Raw genomic sequence first — 22353 nt, forward strand, 5'->3', positions numbered from 1 at the left:
GAAATGACAAAAGATGCTAAAATCTAAGGCGCTCAAGGTGGTAAACAGCAGTGATCTTTGTTACAAATCTTAGAATTCAGTTGCACAAAAAGAATAAACATAATCTAAAAGTGGAATAATAATATAGCCGAAGTTATTTTTCTCTAAGCAACAAAATAGTGTTCTGTTTAGAAAAAGTTCATATGTGCCTAAATTCATTTCTATCTTTAAAAAAGTGGATTCCAACAAAATGGTCAGTAAAAGAATTATGAGTTTTAATGCTGATCATATCAATTTATTACTAATTTTGGTCTTCCCATTAGTTTCTTATATAAAAAGATTAAGTTCTCAATAGTAGGTACAACAGTATTCAGGGAGAATTTGGGCAGAAAAATTAAGACAGAAATCATAAATAACCAAAAGGTAAATGAAGCAGAACTACCTAGTATAACGTTTATCCTAATTTATATTAATCTTCATCCATGAATTTTTAGATGGTTAAAATAAAATGATCTTAGCCTAAGCACATTATGAATTATCATGAAAGATCCCAACCTTTAAAAATTAGGAAATTCTTCAAGAGCTCATTACTGAGGCTGAAAACTGCCACTATTACGCTACTGGTCCACTTTGGTCTGTATATTCTGGACCTCTTCAGGCCACGTGTAACGGTCAGGGAGAATCTGGTCATACTCCGTGCTATACATCTGAGAGCAGACAAATGCTTCTTTGTTTTGTGGTTCAGGGTAAACTGTGGCTGTCTTCTCCTGATATGCATCATTCACAATCTAGAAATAAAAGAATATCAATTATTTTAATGAATAGAGGATTCTAGGAGCACATGCTTGTAGAAGATTTTATCCATGTCAAAAATTAACCTATAATCTATCTTTCTGTTTCCAAGAAAATTAAGTATTACAACAAAATCACATAAACAAAGAAAGTATAAAATGAAAATGACATTATAAATCACATAGCAAGAGGAGGCAATGATACCAGAAACTAAGGAAAGTGTGAATGGTATGGAGCTATTTAAGTGTGATCCTAATAGGATTTCATACTTCAATTCAGTATGAGCTATTTAAATGTGATCCTAACAGGATCACACTATTTAAGTGTGATCCTAGTCTCACCATGTAGTTCAGCTGGCCTCGAAATCATGGCGATCCTCCTGCCTCAGCCTCCAGAGTACTACAATCACAGGCATGCGTGCCACACTTGGCAGTTCAGCCATTTTAAGTGAAAACTTAAACAAGTTTTGTGAATGCAGAGAACTGTGGAACCACTGGCATCCAGTTTTAGATTACTTCCAAGAACAGTAAGATCCCAGGGCCCGTCTGCGATGGCATGTTGCTTCTGTAAGAAAGCATACCATCTCCCCGCTGACCCTGAGCGCCTCCCCTTCCTGCTCCCAGGCACAGCAGTGCTGATCGCATGACCCGCTCCTTGTCAATGTCAAACACTCGGGAGGAGCAGCTTGCGTTTCACTGCTTTCCTGGTTCTCCCCTAACTTCACAATCTCTTGTGCTGAAACTGACTCTGTGAAAGTCTGGTATTTCTAAGGCCGGACTGCTTTTCTCTCCAATGTTCCGTTTGGTTCCACCTCCAGGAGGCTGAAATTGTCCGTCTCTAACTTCTGACATTGTGCTCAGTTTTGAGCCTCTTCTTAAAATCTTGGTCACTTCTCCGTAACTAGCTTCTTTCTTCTGTCTTCAGAGAGAATAGTAAACATCTTTTATCCTCAGATTCCCTTCTATATTTGCTCCCTTGGCCGGTCTCACCACACCCTGGGCTTCGCCACCATAACACGGGGATGACTTGCACATCTTTCTGTCTAGCCTCACTTCAAGTTCCAGTCATGTCCATCCACCTGTTAGAAATATACATCTGTGCGTTGGATACCTCTGATTAGTTCCTTTCTTTCCACACTATCTCCCCTGCTGACATAGACGATGTGGAAGGCCACCTCCCCCTCCTGCACTCAGCCACAGGACAGTAATGGTCTCCTCGCCCAACAAGCCCTTCTGTCTCCCTGCCTCCCGTCAGTGTCAAAAACCCGGCTCTCCACATTCTGTCCGCGCACTCTCTTTGTGGTGGATGGACAACTGGTGGTCAGCGTGTAACGCCCAGCTGAACTGAGTAAGCGTGGTGCTGGGAGTGGGAGGCCCACCTGGGGACTACTGCCAGCAGCATAAGAGGCAGAGCTGGAGGAGAAGAAGAGAGGCTGTTGGGAGCTGGTGGAAGCTGTAAGGAGCTGTTGATTCTGCTGGAGGAGCTCGTCATGCGGGCTTTCCTGATGAACCGGCTGTTCCCATCATCCAAGGAGCTTGGGACCTTGTCGCGGAGAATAGCTTCGGTTCACTTTGGGGGAGCTCTGGTCCTCACTCTGAGCATCGCTTCCTGGCTCTGGAGGGGAAGATGGTGCACTGCCCACTCTCCTGGAGAAGCTTGTCACATTGGCTTTGCTGATGGGAACTCACCTTTCCTCATTGTTGGAAGAGCTCGGGACCTCACTGTTGCTGAGGATGGCTGTGGTACTTTTCCGGAGAACTCTGGTTCTTACTTTGAGCGTTGCTTCCTGGCTCCAGGGCAGATCCCTCAGCCTGCTAGCACAGATTCTTCATACCACTGGCACAGACTTTCTAGCTTCCAGCACTGACCTTCGGGCCTTCCCAGCGCTGATCCATGAAACAGGCCTGCATGAGACATTGTCGTGGGCTCTGGGCCTCCAGTTGGATGTGTGGGAGTCACTGTAATGGGCTCTAGGTCTTTAGCTGGACTTACGCGGGACACTACTGTGGGATCCAGGCCCTCAGCTGGATCCTTTAGTCTGTAGTGTGTGGACAGATTTCCCGCACTCTCTCTGTATAGCATTCTTTGGGTGACTATTATAAATAATTTTATAAAATATGTGTCCTGTATTATATTGTTCTCCTTGCAAAAACCCCAACGCAAAACACTATTCTTCCACTGTTCGAGGTACATCTACATCTCTTTAGATCCCTCCCTTTCTCTCATTACATGCTAACTTCTTTTCATCACAATTGTCAAAATTAACTTAAATGTTAATATGCTGTCCAGCATATTAATAGTTCAAACTAGTTAAAAATCAGGAAGTACATTTTTTTTTTTTTTTTGGTTTTTCTCCGGTACCGGAAACCGAACTCACGGTCTTGCACTTGCCAGGCAGGCGCTTTGCCGCTGAGCTAAATCCCCAGCCCAGGAAGTACATATTGTTAGAAAACATGAGCATAGTCTCACAAACAGGTAAACAAACAGATTATCAGCTAGAGTTTGGTGGTAGTTTACTGCTTTTAAAGAAATCTACCTTCAGGCAACAAGAAAAATGACGATATATGAATCCTTTAAACACTGTTGTTTAAATAAACTCGCAAATAGCTCAAACTAGGGATTGTTAGACCAAGAGCAATTTGGTTTCCAGGGGACATCTGACAATGTCTGGCAACATTCCTGATTGTGACTACAGTGCAGATGCCGCAGCTAGCTGCAGAGCAGAGGCCGTGAGCTGCTAAACACACTGGAGCAGCACAACCTCCGTAACCCAGCCACCCTGCTCCAAGGGCTGAGGTTGAAAACCCCAGTTTAAACACACAACTACTGTCACAGGCTGAGTTTTACTTCCTCCCACCCCCGATTCTTGTGCTGAAGTCCTAACTACCAACGTTGTGGAATGTGCCTGGATGGGGAGATACGGCCTTTGAAGAGATACTGCAGTTAAAGTGAGGCTGGAGGGTGAGCCCTAACCCAGACTGACTGGCGTCCCTGCAAGAAGAGGGGAGAGGACACACAAGGAGACACCAGAGGTGCACATGCCCGGAGACAGCGCGAGGGCAGCCACCTTCGAGCCAAGCAGCGCGGCCTCGGGAGAAACCCGTCTCGGACTGCAAGCCTCCAGAACATCAGAAAAGAAATTCTGTTGTTTAAGCAACCCGGTCTATGGTACTTGGTTATGGAAGCCCCAGCCAATTAATACAACTATACTTCAAGAAGCCAACCTCCCTCTCAGTTTAGTACAGAAGATGTTCCCGCTTTTAGATTCTTCTTGGTTAACTCTTCCAAATGCCCATCTGCCACCCTAACAGCTTGTGAGCTCTTTGCCCTCCTTTCCTTCCGCCCAGCACTGAGACCTCAGTCTTTTAAGATGCCTCACATCAGAGGCACGTGCACTTCGCAGGTGGTTTCAGATCTAAATGTCATTCCACCGCATATTCAGTAATTTGGCCGTTATCACAAGTGTGATACAGAAAAAGTATAACTGTAGTAAGGGGAAATAAAATGTGAGGAACTAGACTACAAGAAATACCTCATGAATTACTTAAATTATAGGAGAAAAAGAACAATAGGGTAATTAATGATTCAGCTCAATTCTTCTATTCCTCTCTCAGGATGAAACGTACCTCCTAACATTCATGAAGTCACTGCGTCTCATTTCCCTGTATCTGAAACAACCAACTGACGCAGGTACACGTGTCATGGAAGCAGATGCTTAATATTAAAAAAGTCAGCCTTCGTCCGAGAAGGAAGGAGAAATAGTCAGACTCGAGCATGAGTGACTTTACCTTTACTGCAATTTTCAGCGAAACATCTCTAATAGTATTCAAAGGAGGATAGAGTCGTCCTTCTTCGAGGTGTTTATCTAATACTTGCTGAGATATAACCTTAAAAAAAAGAGAAGAGAAATATTTATATAGCACACCACACAGGGTAGTAGGCGTGCAGGTAACGAAGGAAATGGCAATCATACAATTTGTTGTGCATTTTTATTAATACACAATGGCGGCACATAATGATTACATGCTTGTCCACATATTCACTGGTCCATGTACACACCCCACCTCAGTTCTTTTCCTCGTCACCTTCCCTCCACCGCCCTTTTATTTTGCCACAACAGATTCATTTGCTTATAAGTGCTTAGAAAGCTAATTATATATGCAGATTAACATCTTTTTTCCTCGTATCTTTTATTTCCCACTTTGTTTTTATATTGAGTTTTTCAGGAATGACAATTATATAATTTTATCTCCTTTTTATATCCATCTAAAAAAATTGAGCCCAAGAAAAGTATGCTCATTGGCGGGATCGCACAATCAGGGAAAAAGGTGGGAACAGAATCCAGGTTTCCACTCACTCCTATTCCTTTTCATGGTTCCATAAAACGTTGGATGCTGTCCAATTACTGCACTAGGAGGACAGGAGAGAAAAGAAAGGAAGAAGAGGATGACAGAATTAGTGGGAAAGGAGCCTTCAGATATGGAAGGCAGCTACCCAAGGCAAAGTGTGTGATTACTCCCACTCATATACCCTCAGTAGGCAGGTACAGCCGGAGGCTGAGGAAGCCACGCCAGGCTCAAGGCATCAGCAGGATTCCTGATCATAGAACAGCAATGGCATTCGCTGTCCCCGGATCGTCCCCTAGTTCTAAATCAAACAGCATTAAACGATTTAGTGAACGCTTCTGAGGCAGAGAGGTAGACTCGGCAACCTTGGGGCTCACCACAGCTCTAAGACCTTCCGTGTCCAGGTAGGTCGGAGAAAGGGTGAAAGAGCAGACGGGTCTTCCTACCTGCTTCTTTATGTGTCAATCAGGCATAAAACTGTGAACTGTTTATTTCTCACTGACTCACAATAGTCTCTAACACTTAGTAGCTACTTAATTAACACTTGGTGAGTGAACTGAAAGTTATGGGATTTTACTGGGATGGCATTAAGAGAAAAAAACAGATTGGATGAAAAATTATTATAAATAATGATTCAAATAAAAGAAAACCATTTTAGGCTAATACTCTACTGAGCAGAGGTATTTTTAACACCTCTCGCTTCTACTGTTCTGCAAAGGAGTCCGCCCGATTAAATCAGCTGGAGCTTCTTACGTGTTAAAGTGAAGGCTTCTGGGGGCGTCCCCTTGTTACCACCTGCTCAGAGGAGAGAGGAGCAGCAGAGACGCAGTCACACGGTGGCCGGAGGCTCACGCTCCAGTGCGGGGTGAGCCCAGCCCTGCATCCTGACTGTGATTACTATCTGTTTGAATTTTGGCAGATTAATTAATACTCTGAAGTCCAGTTTTCTCATTAGTAATGTATAATTGATGACAGTTTCCAACTCGTGGCATTAAGTAATCTAAATGCCAGCGAAGAATTTACACATTATCTATCAACGTGTTCAGTGAATCTAGGCTATTTCATTTTAAAAAGGACAAATAACTTAGCCAGCATGGCGAAGTATAAGTGAAACAGCACTGGGGTCAGCTCTAGCTTTATATCAGATTAGCCTATCAGCTATCTGATCTGGGAGCAAGTCAACCAACTTCAAATTTTTTCAGCCGTTCAGACGACCAAGGTGTATGCCCATGACTAACATTCCGCAGGCATTCAGTGTCATTGCTTTGAAGAGACCAGGAGTAGTCACAAGATGGCTGAGTAAAAAAGAACCATTCTAAACCCTTCCTCACACAGAGAGGGACACAATAAATTGTGGGACAGGGTCAAGCAGCAAACAAGTGACCATGGGAGCCTCACTGAAATGTAAGGAGCTGACTACAGGCGTGCTGTGCCTTGCTAAGTTTAAATGCGTCCTTCCAGGTCACGTGTCAGCAGCTTGCTCCTCAGTGTGGCAACGACGGTGTGGAACCTTCGGCAGATGGAGCGTGGAGGGAGGGCCCCGGTCAGGCGGAGCTGGACAAGAACCCTGGCTCTCCCCGCCTCCTCTCACACATGCCCACCATCCCGCACGGGGCCCTCGCCAGAGCTTGTGCCATGCTGTTTGGACTTCTGGTCTCCCAAACTGTGGGATAAATAAAACTTTTTCTTTATAAAGTTAGTCTGCCTGAGGCCTTTCATTTATAACTCGAAATGGGGGCTGGGGATTTAGCTCAGGGGCACAGGGCCTGCCTGGCAAGCGTGAGGTTGTGAGTTCGATTCCCGGTACCGGCAAAAGACAACAACAATAACAAAAAATACTAAATTCGGTGTATGGGTCAGATGGTTCACTTGCCCAGGCTTTCTCAGGAGCTTACATTTGGGGCTGGGGATTTAGCTCAGTGGCACAGCGCCTGCCTGGCAAGCGCAAGGTCGTGAGTTCGGTTCCCGGTACTGAAAAAATAAATAAATAAATAAATAACTTGAAATGGACTTAACACATAGTGGGAAAGGAATGAGCACTGAGGAGTTCTAATCTTGCTCTCATTATTGACTCATTCGAAAGCCTACCTGCTGCCCTTGCTATGCCATTAATGTCTCTAACTGCACTGTGGCTGATTTCAAGTACTCTCTCCACCTAATTCAGACAGTGTTATGGCAGCTAGGTTTTTGGCCATCCAGCGGCTTCTGCACATGCTGCTGTCCCTGTGACCGCCCTGGGTATCCTCTGGGCAGACACCAGAAAGAGACGGCGCAAGATGAATGGAGAAGACCCCAGCAGGGGGCTCAGGCAGGGCTGGGTGACGGGGGAAGGCCAAAGTCTGTCTCCTCGGTGTGGACACGGGTGAGCAGTCTATTCAGAGACCATCCTATCGACTACCAGGGAGCACCGTGTGCCTCAGGAGAGTCCGGAAGACTGCTCCCCGCGTGCGGGACAAGTTAACAATCTCCACGTCACACAGAAGGGTCCAGAAATAGCATTTTAGATTGGTGCCAATAAATGAGAGCTCTAGTGCCATGTAAGATGAAACTAGTATTTTTACTACAGTTTTAACAGTTATTAAATCTGGCTTGCCAAGCGAAAACTCACTACATCTCTGATACGTTGTTTTTGTTAACTATCAAACATAACCTGGACAAGGAGGTCTCTCCTCTCTTTGGGCCATGCAGCAGTGAAGGGCACAGTACTGCATTCATTCTTCTTGCTAAGCGGTATGCGGCGCTCTGTTTAATTCCACTTCACAAGTATTAAGTGTTTCCGCTTTGTGTATAACACTGCCTGGATGCTACCAGAACTCTGAAAGTATACGGAAGACTGTCTTTAAAGAAAATAATCAGCCGGGTGTAGTGGCCCATGCCTATAGTTCCAGTACTCGGGGAGGCTGAAGCAGGAGGACCACAACTTTGAGGCCAGCCTAGGAAACTCAGTGAGATATCAAAATAAAAAATTAAAAAGGTCAGGGGATGTAGCTCACTGTGAAAATCCTGGGCCCTGTGTTCAATCTCCAATACCACCAAAAAATCTACAATTTAATTAATCTTTTAAAATATGAAGGTTTTCTAAAAAAAATACACATTCTAATCTTTTAAAACTACGATGTTTTGAGGAATATAACACAACTAGGAATAAAATTAAGTATCAGTATGCTTCTTCGAAGGACCACCACAGCTTGTAAGTCATGCAATTAAAGCTGATTACTTATAAATATGAACAATGAATTGCTGTAGAGGCTGTGAAATGTGATTTCTTATTACTTCTGTTAAATAAACTATATGAGATGGAGGGAAAAAGAGGAAGCATGGCTAGGGGGAAAGATCGAGACAAGCGATATCTGCCACACACTCAAGGATGTGGTCAGGGTAAGCAGTGCCCTCAAGGACAGGCTAGGCAGGTGGAGGAAAAGTCTCAGGGCTTTCCAGAGAGCGCAGGCACTAAAGCAGCTATGCAGGTGGCCACATGCATGGGGTGTCTGAAGGCTCTGGGATGAGGCAGAGTGACAGGAATGACGGGCTTCTAAGGTCTGGTGCCTGCTTGCAGAAAGGATGTCACTGTTATGAATGCTGAGGGTGAGGAAAGACAGTAAGTATGGTTTTAAGCCTACTGTCCTTGAGGACATGGCAAGATACTTGTGGGGAATTACTTAGTCGGTAACTGGAGTTAAGAGGAAAGATGAGAATAGGCATACACAGATTTAACCACTACTAGGGTGAGGATAACAGAAATGAATGGGTGAAATATCTGAAAGTATATGAAAAACAGCAGAAGAGAGAACAAAGAAATGAATGCTAGTGTGTGTGTGTGGGGGGTCATTCTTAGTTAAAAGAGAGAAGACAAAACAATAAATATAATTCAAGAAACAGGAATGCTGCGTTGAAGACTGACAGAAAACCAGAGATATAGTATGAAAGTTCTGCTAGCTGTGATAAGAAAAGTACTGGGTATATCATATTTTTTTTCTTTGAAGTTTTTTGGGGAATGATCCCTACTCTTCCTCAGAAATGAAAACTATTTTTCATAACCTTTGCCACTAGAGGGTGCTAGCGTTGTTTAGCAAGAGAACCTCTGGCTACATAATCTTTCTTCTGATGTGTGCTGTTTTAGAAAGCAGTGATGACACTTTCCTCAACGTAAAAGCAACTTTAAAATGCTCTTGTAGTAAGTGAGACATCTACTTCCCTTTAGCAATCTTTGCATTACAGAAAGCCTGAGACAGTAGGTGTCACGCTTTTAAACACAGTGAAGAAAAGAAGACAGGAGCAGAACATTAGCCTCCAAACACCGGCGCTCACAAAATGAGCCAGGTGGTAACCACTGGGGTACCCCGCTGTGGGTGACATCAGTATCGGAGGTGTCTTGGCCTATATTCTTGGGCCTTCTCTTCACAACAGAAAGAAGAGCATTTTTGCGGGATAAATATACTTGCATAATGATCAAGTTATATTTGATTCAGTTCAGCATGTAATATGTCACAAGTTTCTCACTCACGAGTTACGTCTTGTTCAAATCTGAAAACATGGTATCAACCACATGAACGTTCTGATTATCCACAGTTCCTGATTTTACAAATACATGGCAATCACTGTTCTCCCCTGAAGATTAGGAGAAACTGATGCGGAGGGGGCGTGAAACTCGTAACATTCTTATGCCATGAGAAATAAAGACCTTGGTCTCTCCTCCAACAGCTTCGTGTCTTCTGCCAGTATATTCAAAACTAGGGCCAACTTGTTAGCTTGCAAGTAGAGTGAAAATCACCTTTTTCAAGGTTCCTGATAGTACGAAATTCCCTACTAGGCCTGTTCTGACATTCAGAGAATTTTTCCTGAAGGGTCACTTTTCTTGTCTTTTTAAATGATTTTATAAACGATTTTCCACTTTTGCTGGCTTGGTTCCTGTCTTTTGTACTGAACATGTAATGGTAGACACTTCCACTACATTTACATCAGACTTTTTTAAACCTTCAAAATGCCATTGTCTAGCAAGGTTCTCAATGGAGAAATATTTACCATGTAACTCTCACTTGGAAACAGTATTTTACTCATCTCATTATTGTCACAGAATCTGATCAGCAGTATGAATAAAAAAGTGTTCCTTCTATGAAAAGAAAGCACCATTTATGCTAAAGTATCGAGAAGGAAACTTTTATTCATGACTCCATGTGAGTTTGATCCCACTCCGTGTCCGCTAATGGAAAAGATTGTTTTCTTTTTCAGACTTTAGTTTTCTAGAAAGGGAGCTGAGAGGCTAGATGAAGCAAATGAGACAATTGAGCCCGAGCCCACTTGACAGCCCTGCAGACCCGGCGTCCCACAGTACCTCAGCGGTAGTGAGAAAGACTTTGTCCGTGATGTTCCTCAGTCCACACGCCACCACCCCAAGAGCAACTCCAGGGAACACATAGGAATTGTTGCCCTGGCCAGGATACAGGGTGCGTCCGTCCGGAAGAGTGACTGGATCGAAAGGACTGCCACTGGCAAAAATTGCACGTCCCTGCAACACAAAACACTAACTTTAAAAGAAGTAGGTTATTTTAAACCTAATGGATTATAACCCAACTATCCTACACCTGAAATATGAGTGCTCAGAAAAACACCCAACTTTTCATGAACTTCCAAGTAAGTCTAGGCAAGCTTTTGTGTGGTGAGCAACAGGTTCTGGAGTGAGAGATTATGATTCTTCTCTATTTTACATTTGTTCCCAGGAGAAGGTGAAGCACAAGATAGGCTCCCACCATCACTGGGTTCTCTGCAGTGCTCCAACCCACAGACCCGTCAACCACTTCCACACAGGTTTCCAGCTAAAGATTTCTAACGATAAAAAGAGGCAGATTCATATTAAGAGTATTGGAAATACCATTAATTCAGGCAAGGGTTTAATTTGACTTTCAGTATTTTATGTCTAACAATATAGAACAGTACGTCAGATTCATAAGAAAGCGTTAAGGCCCGTTATTTTATACTATTTAATAATTTTCTATATGTGTATGGCAGATGAGTCTTTAAACTCTTGAGGCCAATATACCATGACAAAATAATTCAACACTTGTTTATTTTGTGCTTCCTATGTACAAAGCAGTATGCCAAAATTTTGTTCTTACTCAAAAAGTTAAGTTTTTTTCCCTTTAAAGATTTTAGGGCTACTGAGGAATGTGAGAAATCATCTCAATTTATAGATGAAATAAACATTAAAACAGTGAAATACTGATGTTATTCTAAATAAGGGCAGTGAGCAATAGAGTTCTTCTTCCCCCAAAATTAATTCTAGTAATGAACTGTGAGGAATATAGTATTAAAGAACTACAGCCATCAAGTTCTGACTGGTGCAGAGTTAACTTTGTGATTGTTCATCCTTTGGGTTACTTTTTACTTGCAAAATAAAGGTTTTACATGGATCTGACTTAAACTCTATCTTGTTGTAAGGACATTTTCATGTCTCTGAAGGAACAAAACTCTCTTGCCAACCTATCACTCATACATGTTAGTATAAACATAGCATAAAACAACTTTTTTACACGAACAGTGGAGTACTGAAGCCTTGAGGAGTTCTATCCCAGCCTGGCCGGATACCAAGACAGCTATCCAAATGTTCCACCCATGGCATCAAAATCCAAACCCAAAATTTAGCAAAGCAAAAATTAGACTGTGGTTTCATAGTATATGCTTCAATGTTGGGAATAGCTAGTTAAAAGCTATTTTAATAACTATCTAAAACCAAGCTTTTTCCTTTTTATTTAACTTTTATATTTAAATCTTAGATACTTCTAAATCACTAGAGGAAAACTACCACTGAAACTTAACAAAATTTATTTTATTTTATTTAAGAAGACAAGTGCTACAACAACACTCAAGAAAAGGGAGTAGTTCTCATCCCTCTTATCTGTTCACTTTTCTTTCAATCTTATTTCTACAGTTTTTAAAGGTCACATGGTAAGCGGCTTAGATATTCCAGGTTTCCCTATGATTAACAACATTGATTCGTAAGACACCAGTTGCACCTTACCTGAGTTATCTTATAGCACTGCTCTGCGGAACATTCTGCTTTGCTGGTTGGATTACTCAAAGCAAAAATAATGGGCCGCTCATTACAGGCAGCCATGTCTTTGAGAATCTGCTCTGTGAAGGCGCCGCCAATGGCAGCAACTCCTAGTACGGACAGGAGAAGTCGGTGATTAGGGCTGTCATGGACTAACCGCCTCAAGAAACCCACACCCGCAACACAAGGAAGTATGGCAGGTCACTGTCTGGCAGGCCCTAAACCCAATAAAGAATATTTTCATTAAAGTACGATGGTAAACAGAACTGCTTATTAACTCCAACAATCTTCTTGTTATAAATCAGCAAGTACCTTTAAAAATTACAGATACAGCATTTGACTAGTAAGATACTAGATTACTGGCTAATCACTTGGAATGCCAATTACAGGCATTTGTATCGGGACACTAAATGTGCAATATGACCACTCTCTATAAGCAATAAGCTCAATATATTCTAGTCTATCAGGCTACAAAAGCAATTATGTTTTATAACCCAGTGTGAACATCTAAGACTATCATCTCATTCATCTGGAAAACTGGAGTACCACTCATCAAAATAATTTTAACAGCAGAATAAAGCAATCAGCATAATGAAAATGGAAAGCCGAAAGATTATTGAAAGAACACATTCTGTGGAAGAATGCTAAAAGCTTAGTAAAATTCCTGTCACAGAGTAAGTAGTTTTTATTGTAATTATCATCATTACTCTCAATATAATCAACTATTCATAAGAGCTTCAAGGATCAGAGTGGGATGCAAAGTAAAGATGGACATACACACATAAAATAACAGATAAACTTCCACAATTTCCTTTGGGATTGTTTTTAAGTACACAGATTTGGCAGTATGACACTACACACCTTACTGTGCACGCCCAATGCACAAGCATTACATGAAGTGCTACAAGGCACGCAGAGATGTCTGAGATACGATTCCTGTCCTCCAGGAGGCTCGAGGTCAGTTTTCCTCAACCTTAGCACCGCTGGCGTTTTGAGCTGAATTAATGTCTTGTCTCACGGCTATCCTGCACATTGTAGGGTTATTTAAGAGCATCCCTGGCCTCTCCTTACAAGATGTCCGTAGTCCCTTCTACCTCTCAAAGGTCCCCCTTTTTTTTCTCCAAGCCTAACTGTATCCGGCCTTATTAAAGATATTTTCATGAACAATCATGGGATTTCATGCAGGACACGGACATACAATCGCTAACTGTATACAACACTTTTCAAACTCCCTTTGGAGTTACGACAACTAAAACCTAGTATCTGCAGATCCGCCTAATGCTCCCCAGGAACACAAGCCCTCCCACTGGAGTTGGACTGTCTCTCTGAGGTAATCAAGCCAGGAAAAGCGCCAAATAGGCCAGGTCACAGCAGGCTGACAGTTAGCAAGGGGCCACACACCCCAGTAATCCCAAGATGGAACTGAACTCCGAGACCTACAAGTAGGTGTCCACGGGGTGCTGTTACTGTAGTGACCAGAATTTTGTTTAGAATTCCAGGGGTTAGAATTTCAAACAAAGCTAAATTATGTCTGAATAAATGAGGGTGGAAAGGAAAAGGGGAAAAAATCCTTACCTATGAGGGCAGTTGGCTTTATTTCTTGAACAATGGCTTCTAGGTTCTTCATTTCTTTATGTTCGTGGGCAAACTTCTCTTTCTCGGGTGTTAAGGAAGCGCGTCCCTAAGAAAAGCAAATGCGAGGAAGTGAGAAATCTGCCAAACACAGGTCAAAGAACTCTTAGGATAGCAGGTGCAAGAAAAATATACACTGAATGTTTGAAATCAAAAACCTGTTGTCATAGCAAAAGAGACATGGCCAGTAATCCCTCTGAAAATACCGTCTCTCGCTTATCCCACCGTTCTCCCCACTTTCTAAACCAGCTCTGCAAGTACTCTTGTAGCGTCTTTACAGAGTGTGATCAAAAATTGGGTGAATGCAGCTGCTGCGTGTCATGCAACAAAAAGCAAGCTTGTGAAAATACCATGATGTCTCCTCTCCTACCTCAATCATGGGACCTGGCATTTTGTAACTTCCGGCTCTTCCCCAAAGTAAAACACAACTATAAAAGGTAAATGTTTTGAATCAATTCAGGACACCGAGGCAGCTATGACAACACAACTAAAGACACTCACAGAGGAGGACTTCCAGAACTGCACCAGAAAGTGGCAAGAACAGCAGGGTAAGTGTGCTGGAAGTAAGGGGGAGTATTTTGAGGGGTACTAATGTGTCTTTTACTGTAAGAATTTTTAACTTAAGCCTTCATTGTATTTTTTTAATCACACCTCACATTGCCTATCAGTACTATGATAAATATTATTAATATTTTAATGTACAATGTACAGTAGCTATTCTTAAAGTCCTTTTTATAATTGGCAGAGTATTATTTCGTTCATTCTTTAAAAAAATACATAGCAGGCAATGTTCTAACAAAAGTTTTTCTCTCATTTAATTATTTAATACTAAAAATCTTATTTCTACAGAAATCTGTGAGAAACGTTAACAAGTAGTAATTTAAAATATCAGTAAAATAATGGCATTGTTTACTACTGATTATCTGTATTTGCCTCGTAAGCTAGAACTGGTGTTAGCTACATGCAGTACCAATTTATCTGCTCTTAAGAGAACTTGAAGCTGTACTTATGTCATAGTTAATTAGATCTTCTGAATAGGGGCTGGCTTGCATGTTTTTGTTTTGAATGTTCTGATTATGAATGCATTATGTGTTGTCTAGGAAACATCCACTTCTAACATTCTAGCTAATTTTAAAGATTTGACTACATAATAAATCACTGCTTGACTTTATGATACACTTACTTTATGACTTACATGTATAATTTGTTTTCCTGGATTTCATTTGATGGCCGCAACAATTTTGAGAAGTAGGACAAGTATAATTAGAGCCATTTCACAGATGGGGAAATGTGTTCAGAGGTTTACAGGACTTGCTTAAGACAAGGGGTTGCAGAGAACTCAGTCTCTCCACTATGGGACAGAACTGCCCTACAGAGAAAGCTGTACATGTGGTTGGTGTGCATGAGAGCTCTTGCAGACTACTAATCCCGAGGATGGTACAATTTCCTTGCTTTAAAAAGTTATGCAACTTTTGAACAAAATTTTATTTTTATAAGCACTATACAGAACTATAGAAACCCTGAAGTACGTGAACATCTTTGTATTTATTCCCTCATCTGTAAATTAGGATAACAGAAAATTCTACCTTGACAGGTTGTTTGTGGGTTAGATGTAATAATACATGTAAAGCTCAATACTAGTTGTAATCAAAATTATTGTGAAAAAGGAAAATATATAAATCTATCACACAATTGTGGTACATTTTCTCCTAATCTTCTATACAGTGCTATTTCTATACCACTCTTTCCCCTGATGAGCCTGACATGGGACTGGATGGCTTCCTAAAGACAGACTCATAATTAGTCATTTCAGGGATCTAAGAAGTTGTTATTTCACCATTTCCCCCTGCATCTGAGACACTGTGAAAAAGAATCGTGTTGAATTCATTCAGAGTCAAACCTGAAGTTCATTTCATAGTTGCTTCAACTGAAAACACTAGCAATATTAAGTAAATACAACAATATTAAGTAAAATACAACCATATTCTCGTCTATAATGGTTACCAATGAAACAATTTGTCAAAAGAATCAGATAATTTAATTTTTGCTTTCACCAGGCAGCATCAGATTTTTCAACACAACTTATCTCTTATCAGACCCTTTTGTAGAATGAGTCATAGATCCAAAGGAACAAACAGTTCACATGGGCTAACCGAGGCCAGAGCCTTGCACATGCTGGGCAAGCGCTCTACCACTGAGCCACAACGTCAGCCTCTGCATACCGATTCTTTGTTTTGTTGTTGTTATTGTTTTTCTTCCAGTACCAGGAATCAAACTCACGACCTTGCGCTTGCCAGGCAGGCGCTGTGCCGCTGAGCGAAATCCCCGGCCCCTGCATAGTGATTCTTAAAGTGACCTGGTAAGTAAACACTGATCTCAAACCCTTTTCTTTGTATTTATGAGACAAGACTTTCAAAAACTGTTTTCATAGCAGTATTTTTTAAAAGTAATAATATTGAAATCTTTGCAATTCTTCCAAAGTGCTGAGAGCACAGGAGAGGAGTATTCCTACTCGGTGCTCCCATTCGTCTCTTAGCTTCACAGCTGGTAAAATGTCACTTATACAAATCTCACTCAAAGCATCATCCTAACATCATCCTCACATGTAAAAAGTAAGCGTGAGGATAATATTTGAGCCACAAACTGTGAAAAAGAGGTATTTGGGGAATCAAAAAAATCCTCTGAAATATTTTAATAATCACCATATTTGATTTAGAGGTGGTACATTCATTCGGCCCTAATTCCTTACCATCGGTTTCCCATGTCTTTGCCACACAGCTCTGAAGCTCCTTCCACAAAAGGCGAAGTATACAGGTAATCCTCAACTCACAGCACAGCTGTAGCCCTATAAACCCACCGTCAGTTGCAATCATTCTTGCCAAAAATGCCTTTACTAACCTAGAGAGCATCACAGCTTAACCAAGCCTGCCTTAAGCAAGCTCACAATGCCCTAACACAAAGCCTATTTTCATGATAAAGTGTAAAATACTTCAGTACTTACTGTACTGAAAGTGAAAATCAATGCCCTTTTGCACTATGACAAAAATTTTTAAAAACTGCACTGTTAAATCAGAGATATCTGTCCTTTCTTCCCTCTTCTCTTTGCAATTGAACTTGTGGCATACATTGGTCAATAAAATATGGGCTGAAATAGGAGTGTGGTGGTTATAGCCCAGCCCTGAGGAGGGACTGGTATGCCTACCTGCTACCATGTGGCCCTGCCATTGCCTTAGCAGTGAATGACACACAGAGCCCGCTGGCCCAGGGAGAGGAGAGCCTTGCGAAGAGAGCAGACCCAGTCTGCGGCTTAGAGCTCTGCCGCCAGCATCGCCAGAGCCTTCCCACCAGACTCAGTTGCTGTGGTACGTCGCTGTTGGCGATGAACAGCAATAGCCAACCGACACAAGGGGAGCTTTCACTGCGACTATATACCCGCTATTTTTTAATATTCAGGGTTGTTCCTGTAGGCTCTTTGGGGAGTTCATGAGTTTCTTTCCCTTTAATGATGTAATAGAAAGAATGTTTCTGCAATCTGTCTGCTTCCATAATGCCCCTCTTACTATTTTCAGTACTTAGCAAAAAATAATCTCCAGTTATTAAAAGAAGAACAATTCATATCATGCATGGGAATAAAGTTTTGAAATAACTTGACAGTTACAGTTTTTAACTATTTAAACTATTTCCAAGCTATTTCTGGAAGCTGTGTAGGTTAACAACACTCACGACCATTTTGGTTCTTGTGCAGGGAAACTTCCTGATGGGATACCAAATAGTTACGGCTTACAGCGGCGTATGTCCTGGGTTTAATAACTCAACTCGACTCAACTCCACTATTTTAAACAAAACGTGATACAGTTTTGGCTTACTACTCTTTCCCACAAATGCACATATTCAGCTGCAAGTGTGAAGGCAAGAAACTAGGCTAAGAGCTGGCTGACGCCCTTTGAGACAAATGCTGTAGAACTGCAAACTGCTTCCAGCATGGCTACTCTACACTTGAGGTGGGATACTCCTCAGCCTTCTTCATCTAGACTTTCCGACTGAACACAGCGCTCACCACACCAGTGCACTCTCCCAGCACGGTACAGGAGAAGGGGACACCATGCGGAGGGTGGCGGTGGGCAGCGCGGTACCTCTGGAATCCAGTGGTGGTGGTGCCGAGGCTTTCCTGCAGCAGACCTGTCAGTCTGCAGCATCTAGGGTACCAACAAGTGGGCGCCAGGCAACGGGGCCGGCAGACACCACTGCTGAGCTCTCCTCTTTGTGGCGGAAACTGATTCTCTAGTCCACAGCAATGGTACTGGCTCCAGGAGCCTCTTTCTGAGACGATCTGCCCTATAATAACTGTTCTCCAGAGCCTGCTTCTCCAAAGGGTAGCCCATTTAGCACATTGGTCTTCGAGTGGTTTTTAAAGGCAAGGGAGCTTATCTAAATGTGTGCAACACTCTCTAACGGAGAAGAGATCTCAAGCCAGCTCTACTCATTCCACAAAATGTCACACCCTTGCAGGCTGCTGAGAAAAGGGCCAAGTTTTAGAGAATACTGAATGAATTATAGGGTTTGCCTATTGGCTTTTTAAAATTTCCACCTGACAAAAACATACATATTATGCAAATCCAATTCAATAAATTTGCTAATGTATCTAAATATGCCCTCCCCCTTTATGTGGTACCGACAAGTGAACCCGCGCTAGGTAAGCAGTCTGTCAGTGAGCTATAATCACCACCCCTCTTTTAAAATTTTATTTTGACACATATCTCACTAAACTGCCCAGGCTGGCTTCAAACTTGCAATTTTTCTGTCTCAGCCTCTCTAGCAGCAGGGATTACAGGTAGTTGCCCCCACATCAGGCATGTCACATTATGTATTATGTTCAAATGTTGAAATCATTTTTCATAATGCAGCAGAGAATTCTAACTGTCCATCAGCATTCTCTTTTTTTCACTATTTATTTATGTGGATTCTCTCCTTTCTAAATTATATTTCCCAGTTTTAGTCTGGCTCATGGCTACCCTAGTCTCCTTGCAGCTTGGGGCGGCAGAAGATGATCTTCTGGCCAAAAGGATGGAACAGGAGTTCTGAATACAACTTGCGAGTTGTGTCCCTCAAAAGGAATAAGGGACCCGACCCATGCACATTCTAGGCAGATGCTCGTGCCACTGAGCTGCATCCCCAGCCCTTCCATGCACACTCTAAAAGCTTCTCTGCACCCAGAAATGAGCACATTCCAAGTGTCTGGTCTACCTACCTCTCCACTGTTACACAGCGAAGGAAGAACTCCTCCAATTCCCCCCATCTTATCTTACTTTAGTAACATCTCTGAGGGTCTCCTTGTAGTGCTTAACATAAAATCTAGTTCCTTCACTTCAGGTATCTGCAAACAGTATATTGAGACTCAGGATATTCACATAAGCCATTGTTTTCTGGGAACACCAGAGAGCAAAATAATAAAAGCAAGAAAGCAGCTACTCAGTTTTTAAAGATCTGCCATAATGTACATTCTACCATCTTTCTACTTGAGCAATTCTTTGTTTAAACTCTGAACCAAATGCGTGCTTACTCTGACTTAATATCTTTTTTTGGTCTTTTTGAGACAGGGTCTCATTATGCAGTTCAGGCAGGTCTTGAGCTCACTTTGTAGCCCAGGCTGGACTCAAACACACAACGATCCTCCTGCCTCAGCCTCCCCAATGCTGGATTATAGACGTGTGCCACTACACCCAGCTTTAATATCATTTTTGTTCAACTTTGTATAATTCCCTTTAAATAATTTTTGCACTTTTGAAAACCGGTATTTAATCACATCTGTTCCTTTTCCAGGTGAGGACTCTAGCGATTCGAATCTGTTTTCAGGGGCCCATCTTCCATAAAGTGGCTCCACCCTGAGTTCTCAAACTTTTCTCACCCTTCCAATACCACAGAATTAAGGACTATACTCCACCAAAGGAACAGGCAACATTCTGCACAGTTAAGGATGTTGCCATCAATATTCTATTAATGCGTTCTAGCATGATGTACTGACAGTAAATATTAAAATTAATCTTTACCTAGTGGTTTACTCTAAAATAGAAAGGAAGAAACCTACCAAAAAGATCATGAGAGAAAATAACATCTCTGAGAGCATCAGGGTAAAACAGGAATAGAAAATAATAAATATAGCTCTAAGAGGAAATATGCCACCTACTTTCTAACTTTAAAAAATGCTTGGCCTCACCAAGTAATAAGTTCCCACATGATCTGCAGTACGTGAAATAGACGAATTAGTAGCTCACAGGGCAAGTTTGCTGTTAGTAACTGAGGGAATGTTCCCAGGGTGGGACAACAACCAAGTGTTGACTACTCAATTAATGACAGACATTATCACAATGAAAACATATCCAAACTGTTCTTAGGAGCTGTACATAGTTTTAGGTAAGTCTGCCTAGGATTTTCATAAAGTTAGAAATCTGTTCCTTTTTATTACATTATGAAAACAAGAAGTAATCACTCAAATGAGAAATAAAACTAGCATAAGCATCTTCAGGGTAATTTTCTTAGCAAACGAAATAACCAAATTCAAAGTGATATGAGTTTGAACTTACAAACTAAAAGTACTCTAACAGCAGGGTGTAGGTAAAAGAGTCTACTCATACTGACTATGAACCTGAAAACCCATAATGCAAAATGAATGCAAAAGATGTTGAATACTCTGAAAGTGACAAAGTAACGCTCATTTTCTTAACTCAATGATTCAAAATTTTTTCTTCAGTGCAGTGCCTCAGATCATAGATGACAGAAAATTTTTAAAATGTTGAATGTATTTTGTTGTGTTGTCTTCATCACTGTTGTCAGTATATCAATAGTTTACGTATGATAAATTATGTTGTATAGGTACACAAAAAGTAGCAACTGAGTGTGGGGTTGCACACCTGTAATCCCAGTACTGGGGAGGCTGAGACAAGAGGATCGTCACGAGTCTGAGGTCAGCTTGGGCTACATAGTGAGTTCAGGGCCAGCCTGAACTACATAATTAGACCCTGTCTTGCTCAAAAAAAAAAAAAAAAAAAAAAAAAGCACAATGCATTCTAATAGCTAAAAGAAAATAAATTTGTTACTTTTTAAAACTTCACGTGGTATTCAGAAAAAAGTTTCACAATGAGACACAGAACACGCCATCTATGAACAGAAATAGAACAGGGAACTAAGACTCAGGACAATGGCTTCCTTAAGCTCCTCCACTCGTTCATGAACTATGATAAATCCTTTGATACATCTCAAGATCTTAGAAAATAGTTTGGATCGGTGATGATGGCAATACAAATGAATGAACTAGACTAGTGCTTACCAAAGACAGCACCAATTACCTAAGGAAAAATAAATTTTTAAGTCCAACTTCCAGGGATAACTCAATTCTAATTCAACTCCAGGGCAAAGCCCTGGAATCTACATCTATTTTTAAAGCCCCCCAGATGATTAGAAATGATGAGCCAATTTTGAGAATCACTATATGAAATGATCTAGCAGCTCTCTGACAGATACATTTGAAAAAAAAATGCAAGTTTTCTAAAAAGTACAAAAGGAAGCATTCTCATGAAGGAAAAGCAATGGAATAAAACTAGAAGTCACTGATTTTTAGTTTTATCCCCTTTGTTTGGATAATAATCTGAGATCTAAAGAAAAAATATTTAATACAGATTAACCCTCTAAACCGCCTGGAGGGGCCAGGAATGTAGCTCAGAGGCACAGCGCCTGCCTGGCAAGCATGAGGTCATCAGTCTGATTCCAGGCACCAAATAAATAAATAAACAAACAAACAAACAAACTGCCTGGAATGAGAAGCAAACTATTTAAAAAGAGAAGCGTATGGAAAGATACCTGCTTTATCATAAACATTTTACTTTATTAACCCCAGTAACCACTGGCGGCTCCTGCCATGGAAGCCAGAACTTGGCCAAGAAGACCTCCACTTGGTAAAAACACAGAAATTATCCACAGCTCCATCCCCAAGTTTTGTTCGTGGTGAGACTTTTGAGTTCTGACAGTATACTGATGGAATGGAAACACTAGCATTACTGAAGAGCCTACTTGGTAAAATCAAAAGAATCAACAGACAAAAATCTTTAAAAGTCTCCCAAGTATCTTCTACACCGTTTTTAAAGTTGATTTGGTGGTCTGATTTAGAAGACAGAAACTCGGAATGTGGAGATCATCTCCAGGTCTGCTAATATTGATGTAACTGCCTCACCCTGGGATTTCTGTCTATTCAGACTAGTGATTTATTTGTCTCCCTTTTTCAAAAAACCCATATTGGAATATATATTCTTTATTCCAAACATTTCAGCTGGATGTAGTGATAGATTTTTTTCTCCACCCTTCATTTTCCCTTTTCAGGATTCCTTGCTGAAATTCTTTTTGCCTTCTTTTGGCAAAGCACATACGGGCGGGCACCTTTTCAGTCAGATATCCCCGTCCTCCTCCTCCTCTTCTCTTTCCTTCCTTCTTCTTCCTCCTCTTCTTCCTCCCACCTTCCCTCCCTCCCTTTCACTTTCTCCTCTTCCCCCTCTTCTTTTTCCCTCC

The 22353-nt window shown here is 41.5% G+C and overlaps 1 protein-coding gene and 1 long non-coding RNA gene across 2 annotated transcripts in view; one reads left to right on the forward strand and one right to left on the reverse strand.

Annotated features, from left to right (window-relative positions):
• Positions 1 to 232: 232 nt before the first annotated feature.
• The window catches only part of Me1 (malic enzyme 1, NADP(+)-dependent, cytosolic), a 145592-nt gene continuing 123471 nt past the window's right edge, over positions 233 to 22353 (reverse strand). The window contains exons 11-15 of the mRNA XM_005377689.2: positions 13741 to 13846; positions 12133 to 12275; positions 10450 to 10623; positions 4560 to 4658; positions 233 to 767 (exon numbers count right to left, since the gene is read on the reverse strand). Coding sequence (XP_005377746.1) covers positions 597 to 767; positions 4560 to 4658; positions 10450 to 10623; positions 12133 to 12275; positions 13741 to 13846 — 693 coding nt within the window. The 3' untranslated portion in view covers positions 233 to 596. The remainder of the gene's footprint in view (positions 768 to 4559; positions 4659 to 10449; positions 10624 to 12132; positions 12276 to 13740; positions 13847 to 22353) is intronic.
• LOC106147829 lies at positions 16084 to 17676 on the forward strand. The gene is made up of 3 exons (XR_001232815.1): positions 16084 to 16156; positions 16576 to 16611; positions 17543 to 17676. It is a non-coding gene; the product is annotated as an uncharacterized LOC106147829 (long non-coding RNA).

The sequence above is a fragment of the Chinchilla lanigera genome, unplaced genomic scaffold, assembly GCF_000276665.1.
Source record: "Chinchilla lanigera isolate Chin_1 unplaced genomic scaffold, ChiLan1.0 scaffold00010, whole genome shotgun sequence".
Classification (NCBI taxonomy): Eukaryota; Metazoa; Chordata; class Mammalia; order Rodentia; family Chinchillidae; genus Chinchilla; species Chinchilla lanigera.